Below are 12,562 nucleotides of genomic sequence, written 5' to 3' on the forward strand. Positions count from 1 at the left end.
TGTTGTACAGCAAGTGATAAATTTATTGGCATTGGTTAGATTAGAAATACTTTTATAATTTACCAATAATCAGAAGTACAATCATCATAGAATTCACCTTGCATGAGGCAAAACTGCATTAAAAATACATCAACATGGCAAATATATTTATGCATTTTAAAGCCAGTGTTTTTAATTGAATCAAAATTGAACAGACTGTTCCAGAAAATGTAACCACATTATTAAGGTGAGCTAAATTTATACAGAGCTGCTGGAAGTCTGGTTTGCAAATTGTCAGCACATCTGGATTTATCAACAGATGGTTTCATACAAAACAAAACCTACATTTAGAAGGTAGTTTATTAGCTTTCAGTTTAAAGGCAAAACAACAATCGCTCTTAGAAACATATGTAGCTGTCTCATTTTCACAAGATAATTTTTTTTGTATGTATGTATGCATGCATGTATGTATGTATGTATGTATATATGCATGTATATTTTTTGTTAGAAATAAACCTGAACTTGTTGTTTCTCATTCCTGAAAGCTTTCAGGTACCAAGTTAGGATTACTTCATTATCTTATTTGGCTCAGAATAGACATTTACATATACATTTACACGAACATATATAGATATATCTTCTCTCTCTCTCTCTCTCTCTCACACACACACACAAGTTCAGGTTTATTCCTAACAAGACTCCAACTTGAAATGGAGCTATACTACAGAAAGTGTGTTGCACAAAGTTTTTCCTGAATTTATAGCTTCTGTAATATCCTGTAATATAGTCATGCCTATATTACCCTTTGTCCAACTTTGTCCAACTTTGGCTAGTGTGCCATTGCAGCTGTCTCTAAAATGTGAGGCTTTATTGATAGTCACTTATGTTTTTCTCACCTTGTAACTGCTGCAGTTGGCTCTATGTGGCGCTTGCCCTTGAGGACCAATCAGAAAGTAGACCTGATTCAAAAGGTACCTGCTTGCCTAGTAACAGGTGAAGTCTAATAATAGCCATGAAATACCAATATTGCAGGAGCTGCCTCAGAAAGCAGCCTGCCTGCATTTGATTAAACTGTGCTCTATCTGAATGTCATAGTGTTATAGTTTATAGTTTATAGTTTATTTGATTTGTATACCGCCCTACTCCCGAAGGACTCAGGGCGGTGAACAGCCAACAATAAAATAGTGTGATGGTTGTTTTTTTTTTAAAAAAAAAAAATACTGGTGGTATATTTATTGCAAAGGTGGCAATGGACACAGTAACACGTGATACTGGACATTATGGTTTTTACTAGTTATTTGTATTAAGTATTTACAACAGGACTAAACAACACCGTTCTGATGTCAGGTTTCCTCCCAGGTGTCCCTCCCAGTGACTTCTACCTCTCTCTCTTCTGCTTCCTTCTTTCTTTATATCTCCCTCTAGTTTCTGGCTTGATGTGTGTGTGTAAAAAATAAAGGATTGGACTTTATATAGTTGTTCAGTGTGGCTTGAATATTCTCCTCACAGCCGAAACATCTATTACTTCTCCATTGGAGGATGAACCTCTCTCAGGGTCTTCTGCCGAGTTTCCCCCCAGCTTCTCTATTGACAGCTGATTCCTGCTGCTCCCTCGAGGATCTTTGATGTGGCTGACATCTGCAGCCAGCCAAATCCATCCTTCCCACTCCTGGGTCTTCTGGGGAGCTTTCATTCCACTGGGTCTTTACTTCCCTTCTTCCAAGAAAGTCTCTCTGGACTGTTCTTCTCACTCTAAACAGGAGCCAACAAATGTTCAGCACACTTCAATTCTCTGTCCAACTTCTCCCTTTCCAGCTATTCTGTTTACTCCAATTACTGTCTTTTACCTCCACTTCTCTCCACTCCTCTTCTCTTTGTCCATTTTTTTGTTATACTAACAGTATATCCTACGGGAACTTAAAAGGTGGATATCATGTCCCCCTCCCCTTAAGCCCCCAACACCTGTGAACTTTGTTATATGGGGCACCTGTCATAAAATCTCCCCACACCAGCCATCACTAGCAGCCGGGTCAGCTCATGGAGCCTCTTAATAGAGCAGCTGCCCTTCAAGGCCAGAATACGGGGGAGGGGTGGTGGTGGTTCCCTTTTACTCACTCAGCAGCAAGTGCCAAGCCGCTCAAATCCATAGGATACATTAACAAAGAAAGCAGCTGCTATAATTGTATTTTCATGCATTTAGGGTCTCGTAAGTATTTCAGGGTAACATTGCATTGCAAAATAAGAGCTTAAAATGTTTCAAATGAAATATTCCATTAAAAGTCTAAAGCTCCCTTTTTAGAGGATTTAAAAATAATACTTTAATACTCTTTTAAAGACTATTCTATTTTTGTTCGAATTGCTGAATTCTATTTTGCCTGCTGTACTTTAAATTCTTTAATACTACAATAAAATTCTTTAATACTACAATTATTTATTTATTTATTATTTATTAGTTCAATTTATATGCCGCCCTTCTCCGGAGACTCAGGGCGGCTTACAATGCGCTAAGCAATAGCCTGCATACTTTTGTATATACCTGCTTAATAAGGCTTTCGGCCCCCCCTAAGCGGTGTTCTTTTTTTATACAAAGTCAGCTTATTGCCCCCACAATCCGGGTCCTCATTTTACCTACCTCGAAAGGATGGAAGGCTAAGTCAACCTTGAGCCTGGTGAAATTTGAACTTGCAGTAATTGCAGGCAGCTGGTGTTACTTAACAGCACTTTAGTCTGCTGCGCCACCAAGGCTCGTTAATTAAGCCAGAATAGTTTAACAAAAACATAAGATCTAATATTTGATTTCACAGGGAGTCAAGTTATATTGCACAACACTGGGAGAAAAAAGATATAGTGACAATATTTGATTGGGAACTTGAAAAATATGCAGCAATGATGAAACTAAAAGTATATACAGAAGCTTCTCTAAATTTAAGCAAGAATAGTCCCATATACACTACATAGAACAAAGAAAGGGAAATTAAATGTTTATATTTTTACAGCTTATGTTAATAAATGTAAACTGAAATAAAAATGGATTGGAAATTACTTGTTTCCTTATCTTTTCATTAATTTTAGTATTTACTAATTTAGAGGGGATTTGTCACTAAATTGAAAGAATATATATATAATTTATATTTCGCTAATAAAGAAATAAAGGGAAACTAGTATAGATCTATTTCAAGCTATTTAGCTCTCATCAGCTAGCCATACCTTTACTTGGATATATTCTCAAAAAACAATTCAATGTAGTTTGTCTGAAATGGTTAACTTTTCTTATACTGAGCAATTATTGAATAACTCAAGAAATTTAACTTATTGATATTCTCTTCTAGAATTATCTGCTTCAAATAATGTTTGAAAGATATTTCTGGAAGTGTAATCACAACATAAATAGAAATAGTAATTCTAATGACTGTATTCACTAGACAAAATAAAAGACAATCAATGTCCTGGTAGTTTGTAACCATACATTCAAGTGTGCAAGAAGCACTACATTACTTTTGTGACTTCTAGAAATCTGTTATATATACAAATATTAAAAGACAATCTCAGTACCTCACAGATGCCAAAATGAGGAAGATCCTGTCTTTAAACATGTTTAGCACATATGTAAAGCATATATAACACATCTAAGATTACATGGTCATTCTGTGATTAAAAAAAAAAAAACCACAAACCTATTTGTCCCTTCTTTGTATTCATATAGAATACCTTCCTCCAATAAAGTTTTTTTCTGATTTGACTCAAAACTGAAATTTTAAAAATGATTGTTGGTATTGTAATTCAGCATGAGCGTAGCCAGGTAACCAAAAACACTGCCTTTATAAAACATACTAAGCAAACAATGTACATTATGACTTAGCATGCTGTGTGAACTCAACCAATTGTTGTTTATTCAAAATACCAGGATCACTTAGGTAGCAGCATCTAGCAACCTTGGCTCAAAATCAGACCTTGATTACCCTAATCGCCCTAAGTTATACATGTAAAACATACAAACGCGCGCGCACACAACCTTAGAAAGCAGCAGTGAACGTCTATAATATTGCCAAGGAAACTACATGCCCAGGTAATCAACCCCAGGAGTCAAGCACAACACAAAGAAACCAATGCTTTCACATCATACTGTAGTTAAAACTACAGTTTAGCAACGTTGTGTTAACTCAGCCATTTCCGTCTATAAACTGTGGCTTTTATCTGTCATTGAGTCAAGCCATCCATCCATAACTTATTCAATAAACCAATATTAAACCAACCATTATGGAAATACTAACATTACTCCAATTCCGCGCTCACCACTATAAATATTTTTTTCTACCAGCCATGGGGCTGTCTATCTTTTGGTCGAGAGGAAGTCCCAGCAAAACCACATATTCGCAGTGCAAACTGGGAGACATTTTAGACCAATAGGCGCTGCCCATTGGCTTTCTGAGGCGGAGCTTCCGGGGTCACGATTAAGAGGTAGCGGTTTCCTTCTGGTCGGCCAAAAGGGCATATAAGGAAGTCCCGTCCGGGCCTCAACCATTATCGTCGCCGACTTCAGCAAACGGTGTTGGAAGGAAGAGCTGTAAATAAATACTGTGGCCCGGCGAGGAAGGGCGGCTAAGCGGGACAAGACGGGTCGGATACGTCATTAGGAGAAACGAATAGGCTGCGCAACAAAAATTTTGATCGTGACCGACTGACTTGTTTCCCTCGGGTAGGTACAGGGACATTGAACTGGACGGGAAGCCCCGAGAGAATAGATTATCCCTGTGATCTAGAACATTAGGAAGGATGCAGCACGGACCTCAAAGTAAATTGAAGTGCCATCATGTTATTTATATCTATATATCTATGTCTGTCTGTGAATCTAAAACACAGTATATCGGATAAGATTCGATCTTAGGCTGAAACACGAGTTGCCTGTAATTGTTATAATTTAAATATTTCTTGTTAGCATCTTCACATTTAGATTTTTGTGTTATATATAACAAAAAATATCTAGTTTGGGTTGAAAAGAAGTGAAATACTTTGTGAGCATGTACTGTCTTCTGTCTATAAGAAGAATTCTGTAATTATAAAATTATATACATGGTATTTTCCACTCATTTTTGATATAAATTTTTTACATGAACTGGCTGCAACTTGTCATTGTGCAGGTTTCTTCAAAATTATTCATTCTCTATACTGATTGAGTGATTATATGTCATCAGATTAGCATCAGCTCTTAGTGGTTAGATTGATAAACCTTCTCCAGCAAAAACAAACATCCTGAAACTAATTTGTGTCTTCCCACTTTTTTTGATACGTCCTACTGGTATTTGAGTTCATACACTTCCTTTAAAGTGTAAGCACTTTTAATTGCTGTACTCTCTCTTTCAGGACTATCACATAAACTGATGCAGTTCTCCCCTGGATATGGATCACATCCTCAAAACTATAAAGCTCCCTCAGGAAACTTCTCACAAGTGCCCAGTAAAGCGATTCCTTCACAGCTGGAAAACTATTATGGTGCAGATTATTATTCTCCCCAATGTTCTGTACCAGCACAAAATGCTAATGTCTCTTCTGTGACACCGAAGATGTTAAATTCACAGGGATCACAACACTTGTACAATAGAGCACCTCATAATGCAGAACCACCAGGACCTTTCCAAGGAACAGTACCTCCTGCATCCCAGTTGCATACCAGCATTTCACAGTCATATTCTTCATTTACTGGTCCCTACAACAATTCCGTCTTGCATTCTGCCAGCTCTTCTGTTCCATCTCAGGGATTTGTTGCTTCCTCTAGTCATTATTCCATGCCTCCTGTGTCTAGTGCTGCATATCCTAATATTGTATATCCTCCAATGTCCACTGACAATCCATATGGGCAGATGCCTAGTATCCAGCCTGTGATGGCACATGGCCATTTGAATTTAGCAGGTGCTTATTCTAATCAAACTAGAGCCCCACCTATAGGACCACCCAGAGTTCCTTTGGGCTACACGTCTGCATCATGGAGTGCTCCAGAGCTCCAGTTGGCTCAGGGGAATCATGGCAGCTTTACAGGATCTCTTCCTGAAGCGAACAACACAATGAGTACAGGTATTGCATAGAGAAGTTGTATGTGACAGAGAATACAAATATGCTTAAAATGAATTGACTGTTGTTGTACATAAAGTGTGCAAGCTAAGGAGGCTAAATGTTTTTACAAAAATGCTTCATATTTTCAATTTTTTTCTCCTCTTCAGTTTGCTTTTTCTTTCTGAACTGTAATATAAATCAAGTAGCTTGGTGCTGTTAAAATAAATTCTTGGCTTATGTGCAAGATTGTTTGCTCTATTTAGATCATCCATATCTTTAAAAGAATAAAAATTATTTACAGGATAATAATCATAAGCAATATGTTGCCTATAGTAGGCAACACTGATTTGTGCATTATTCTCAGACTGTTTTCACTTTATTGCTTCTTTTTTAAAAAACTGGAAGCTGATTCTTCATTTTCTTGCTGATATTAATTATCCTCAATAGGCTAATTTGTTTTTCAAGTTTGATTCCAAACATCCATTCAATGTTTGGGTGTCTGTAAGCAAATACATGTACAGGTAGTCCTTGACTAAAGTTGACAATTGAGCCCAAAATTTCTATTGCTAAATAGAGATATTGTTAAGTCAGTTTTGCTCCATTTTATGACCTTGCTTGCCACAGTTCTTAAGTGAATAATTGCAGTTAAGTTACTAACACAGTTAAGTGTATCTGGCTTCCCCATTGACTTTGCTTGTCAGAAAGTTGCAAAAAGTGATAACATGACCCTGGGAACCTGCAACCGTCATATGAGTCAGTTGCCAAGCGACTCAATTTTGATCACTTGGCTGTGAAGATGTTGCAATGGCATAAGTGTGAAAAATGGTCAAAAGTCATTTTTTTCACCTCTGTTGTAACTTTGAATTCTCACTAAACAAACTCTTGTAAATCAAGAACTAATTGAATAGAAAGCAAATATGTATAATGAAGCAAATTAATAATAAAAAGATACAAGTCTACACAAATTTTTCAACTCTTTTTGAAAAATTCATTATATTCATCTATTGCAAGGGTGTGAAACTCACGGCGTCACGTGATATATTACAAGTTTCCTCCCCTTTGCTAAACTGGGCGTGGCCAGCGCATGACACATCTGGCCCGCAGGCCTCGAGTTTGAGAGCTCTGATCTATTGTGATATAACAGGCATCAAGAATTAGACGCTGAGTGTAATCAGAGTGGGTTCAGTCATTAAGACGAAGGTTCCACAATCTTCTCTTTCATGAGAATAAAAATTACATTGTAAATATGGGATTTGTCATCTTTGCTTGCTTTTCTTGTATATCATTTAAGACTTAAACAAAATTATCAAACTATATTAATAGTATATTGTAAATGACTCTAATTTTATTACAAACTTTTGAAACCATTATCTGCATGCTTCTGTTCCTGTCATTTTGAGAAATTTCATTCTGTATCTGTTTTTAAATGTTCAGTTGCTGTCACTTCAAAAATTATTTTTTAATTAGTATAAGTAATCCCTTCTAATGTATACTCCCCATGTTTGATTTTTCAGGGTCACCACATTATGTAAATCAGAATATCCAGTCAGTAAAACCTAATCAAGGAGTGGCTTCAGCTGCAACTTCTTCAGTTAAAACATCTATTGTAGAGAAGACAGGAAAGCCCATCACTTCATCTTGTCTTACACAGTCATCAGATTCTTTTCTTCATGAAGGTATAGAAATTGGCTTAAAAAGGAAAAAAAATGATGTGTTCCAAATTATATTTTAATAAAACAGCTATTGGTTGGAATGGGTAATCCTGAAAACCTTGTATAGGCCTGTAATTTTAATATTTGTAAGACTTTAGTTCTAATTTAACTATAGTCCATGTTTTATAATGCATAAATAATGTATGTAACTTATACTATTGTAAGCTGTCCAGAGTCACTTGGGACAGTGAGATGAGCAGTATATAAATTTAATAAATAAATACTACATATTTAATTAAAATATAAGAGCCTGCAATTAATGCACAACAGCATTTGCAGTTATAGAGTCAGAATCAAGTTGTCCCAATGATGATCTTTTGTTTAAATACTGTCATAATGCATGATGTATTTTTAGGAGGATGTACCAATTTATCTAATTTATTTGCTGCCCATCTCACAGTTCAAAGTGACTTTGAGCAGCTTAGAGCAAGATAAAACATACAAACATTTGACAATTGTAAGTATAAAAATGGATTAAATTACAACAATTAAATCTATTTTCATGTATGCACAAAATGTTCTGGGCAAGACAGTACAGAAGTTTTCAGGTTGCCCATGCTCAAACCCAAAATGTCTGTTTTTGGACATCAACCCAGATGGGTTGTTTTATTTCAAGTGGAAGCCAAAATCTGTTTGTTAAGTGTTCTGAATATTTTAGTCTCCTTTAATTGCTATAATTGGAAAATGTATTTTGTTCTTATTCTCATTGTTTTTTTTTAATTCTCTTGTTTTGGCCATAGTAACATGAGATCAATCATGTCCCTATTGCTGTTTAGCTTTGGTCAGATGTGATATATAATGTTTTAATTTGGAAGTAAAACAATAGGATTTCAAGGAGCGCATAACAGAGAGAGAATTAATATGTCATTGGACAAAAATCTTACTCTAAGAAAGAAATTGCTGTGAGGGCCATTAGATTCAGTGCTGGACTGGAGTTTACATCCAGTTGGCAACCGAAACTCTTATGAACCAGTGCTGCAAGATTTCTGTTGAAATGTGAAGAGATGAAGAGATCGCTGACTAATTAAGGTTTACATGTCTCAACATCTGATCCCTCAGAACATCCACAAATCAAGAAGAATCAGAAAGCCGTTGTATGTGTGTAGTGAGTATAATCTCCAAAAGAACTCAAAAGTTCCTCAATTGGTAGGAGAAAAGGAGCACGTCCTGAGTTCACACGCACACTTAGCCTCAATAAATTCATCCATATATTATCTTTTTTTCACTCCCAGGTTCTATACTAATAACTTATTTTGGTTTGGTTACTTGATTTAGAATTTTTGACTTTGTTATTCATTCATCACTGTTCTCTGCATTTGTTTGAGAAGACTTCGGAGACAGCTGCCAGGAAGAGGTGGTTGGGTTGAGGCTACTACCTCAGGCCACCAGAACAGCCAATAAATAGTAAGCAGAGGATTAGTTTTCCTGCATCTTTTCCTGCTTTCTTGTGGTTGTCCAAATTTTTGTGACCCAAGTGGCTTATGCTGAATGCCATTGTTTTTCATGGGTAAAACATACGTAGTAGCTATTCTGAGATTAGATTCCGTTGAAAAATAACAGGCAAATCATTTTAGCTTCTGTTTTTGCTAATGTGCATCTAGCCCCATAGAAGAGCAGAACTTCCAAATTTCAGTGTTTTTGTTTTGGGTTTAAGTTATACAGTATATTGAAGAAATATGGAAGGAAGTTGTATGGTGAGAGCTCTCAGGAGTCATTCTGATTGTTCTCATGTTTATACTTTAGTAATATGTTTAATAATATGCCCAACAATTTTAACATCTATTCCCAATGGAAAGCCAAACGGGTCGTTGAATGCCCAACCTGAAGACCAGCTGGTCAGTGGGCATGATCACCGGCCAGCTGGTCTTCGGGTTTCTGGCGCTCTGGCGCACATGCGTTCCAGTTTGGGCGCTCGGTGCCGAAAAGGTTGGCCATCACTGGCCTAGATATTGGTATTACACTTAACAAATAAATAACTTTAGTAATAGCTATTGTAAGTTAGTTAGAACTCTCAGTTGTTCAGTTATTCAGTCACTTCTGACTCTTTGAGACTAGATGAACTTCTTTTTGCCAAGATTGTCTCCTGATGACATATGACACATACGTCTTGTAAGCTTTGACCTGTGTCATCAATTTTGTCAACTTGTTTTCTAATGACCTCTTTTATTATTGCTTTCAAATGATTTCTGTACATCAGGGTTTTTTCATTTATATCTGCCATTTCTTTACATATCTAAAATATTTAAGTCTTATTTTCATTGACCTTCCATTGAGCAGTCTTGAGTTTGCATCATGGAGTGTTGAGTGATTTTTTGTTCTGGTCCAAATTGTTCTCAACAATTTTATTTAGCTTTTTTATGGTCTACATTTCACAGCCACATGTTACAAGTGGGAGAACCATGAAATTGACAGTATTTACTTTTGTTATTAGCGTGATGTCTCAGGGGTTACATTTTGTCTAAATTTTTCACTATAAATGCCTGGTACCTAATCAACACATACCCAAGGGTATTTGGAAAAAATAATTTGAATGTTGGTCATATCTTGAAACATGTTTCAAAATATATATCTATTTTAAATGTTTAAGTGGAGCCTCCTTTCATAAAAAGTCATGTACACTTTATGCATTCTAGTTGCTATAATTAGAAAGATTTAGCAAAATATTTTTCATTTCCATTGCTGACAAACCCATTTCTTCTCCTTTCCTACATCATATACAGTAATATCATATGAAATATGTAATTCAGTAATATGAATATACAGTAAATGATTGTTTCTGTATAATGAAAGTTGTAATTTTCAATTTAATGTTATGTGAAAATGAGGACACTCTGGAGATTAAGGAAAATACAATGATTTAAAAATAATCACATTGAAAATGCATTTTAATGATATCAAAATGTTCTATCTAATAGTTGATTACTGTTCATTTCCAATTAGGAAAAATTAATTTAAAAAACTTCCTGAAGGAGATTTTGGTGTATTCTTGGGTTTGTTTGTTTTTTTCTTAAATTCTCAGACTTGCTCTTCAGGCTCCTTCTTGCTAACTTCCAGTTTCATGTACAGATGTGCATGAATTAATATTATTATTTGTTTAATAGTTTTGTAGACGCTATATTCTTAGACTGTCAATTGCTGTAAGTTGTTGCTTACAAATAAAAGCCGAGGGTCATCTCTAAGGCCAGATATATACAGGTTTTTCTATATCGGCTCATATTGCACACCAAGCTTTTGCTATTAGCCTGATACAGTTTCTTTTACTCTTAACTGGAACTCATTGAGTTGATGTAACTTTAAGGTTTATTCAGATGATCAGTGATCCACGACTATCCATCTACATTCTTTAAGAATTTTTCAGAGAAGACTTTCTCAGTTATCTTGATCAAGAAATCACCTGAAGCTTTGCTGAAGTGCTTCACTTCTTTTCTTTGCTGATAAATATAAATGTAAAATAAACTCACCATTTAAAGTGTCATTTTGGGGGAGGGGGAAAGTGAGAAGAGTCTTCAGAAGCTGTGGAATAGATTTTGATGCTAAGGATTACCTAGGATCTCTTGCAAAAAGTCCTTGACTGTCTGGTTTTGAAACTAGATGGGCTTTAGTAGTGAGATACTTCCAAGACAATGGATATTTAGACTTGAAAAAATTCCCCTGGTCTCTATGCCAAGACTGATGGATTGACATTGCTGGTTAATCTTTATTATTTGTTATTCCTTTCATTGATATACTATTACCTCCCAATGGCTTTCAGTCATAAAACAAAGCACAGTATAGTTTAAAAGTCACCGTACTATTCAACATAAACCAGAAACAATAAAAATTGTAGAATTGGGTGCGTGTGTTAGATCAATGTTTCTCAACCTTGGCAACTTTTAAGTTCTGTGGACTTCAACTCCCAGAATTCCCCAGCGAGTATTCAATACTGGGAGTTGACGTCTACATATCTTAAAAATTGTCAAGGGTGAGAAAGACTGTTTTATACTTCTACATCAAGAGCAGTGATTTCTCAATGTAACTCGATAATTAAACAATTTTGACTTTTTAAAATCTCTAATGATGGGTAAATTGTGTTCTGTTCCACTACTAAGTTTCTCTGCCTGTTACTAACACCACAGCATTTCAGAACTGGTGGTTAACTTCTATAAAGAGAACTTCTCTGGGGTTAACTAGGTTGCTCTTCATGTTAGTGTCCTTTGTTGTGCTTGGATTGGTGTTACCTTAATGCTTTTATTCGTGCTTTCAATTTCTTGCCTTTCCTGTGTGTTTGACTCCAGTATTTGTGCTTTCCACTTTTACAGGCATGCAGTATGGTGGATATATTAATAATCAAGCTAGCTCTTCAGCAACTCCCTTGTCATCAAGTTCAGATGATGAGGAAGAGGAGGATGAGGATGAGGAAGCAGGTCTGCTTTAGCTTTGCACCAGTATTTCTAACTTTTCACTTTTGATGGCATTATTCCATTTCTTCAGTGCAAGTAATTCAAACAAACAATCATTTTGGAGCCTAAATAATATGCATTTAAGAGTTGAAAAGATTTGTACAAAAGATGCCAGGGCTTCATTATGGAATTATTTTACATGTTTAGATAGAGGTTAGTCACATGTAATTGAATAGAGCTTACTTATTTCAGTATAAATGGCTATAAAAATGAGCATCTCCTTCATTACAAATAGGTTTACAGTATTTGATATAATATGTGTAGTTTGGAAGTGTTTTTTTAAAAATATCATTTTTTCCTTTAGCATCCCTGTAAATACTAAATACACGTTGCTTTCTCATTATGGAAGCAGTCTTTCCATCTTACTGCTAAGGCAAATATGTT

The 12,562-nt window shown here is 35.7% G+C and overlaps 1 protein-coding gene and 1 long non-coding RNA gene across 3 annotated transcripts in view; one reads left to right on the plus strand and one right to left on the minus strand.

Moving 5' to 3' along the window:
• On the minus strand, window positions 1-4,350 carry LOC117679933 (uncharacterized). The gene is made up of 2 exons (XR_004595487.3): window positions 4,251-4,350; window positions 1-1,731 (listed from the first exon to the last, which is right to left on the minus strand). It is a non-coding gene; the product is annotated as an uncharacterized LOC117679933 (long non-coding RNA).
• SEC24B (SEC24 homolog B, COPII component) overlaps window positions 4,182-12,562 on the plus strand; it is a 27,752-nt gene continuing 19,371 nt past the window's right edge. The window contains exons 1-4 of one of the 2 annotated variants that reach the window (XM_034442263.3): window positions 4,182-4,675; window positions 5,341-6,048; window positions 7,542-7,703; window positions 12,038-12,142. In XM_034442263.3, the coding sequence (XP_034298154.2) occupies window positions 5,358-6,048; window positions 7,542-7,703; window positions 12,038-12,142 (958 nt within the window). In that variant the 5' untranslated portion in view covers window positions 4,182-4,675; window positions 5,341-5,357. The remainder of the gene's footprint in view (window positions 4,676-5,340; window positions 6,049-7,541; window positions 7,704-12,037; window positions 12,143-12,562) is intronic. The other variant, XM_034442264.3, reaches the window with a different exon arrangement.

The sequence above is a fragment of the Pantherophis guttatus genome, chromosome 8 (genome assembly GCF_059756535.1).
Source record: "Pantherophis guttatus breed Tessera chromosome 8, ASM5975653v1, whole genome shotgun sequence".
NCBI classification, from domain to species: Eukaryota; Metazoa; Chordata; class Lepidosauria; order Squamata; family Colubridae; genus Pantherophis; species Pantherophis guttatus.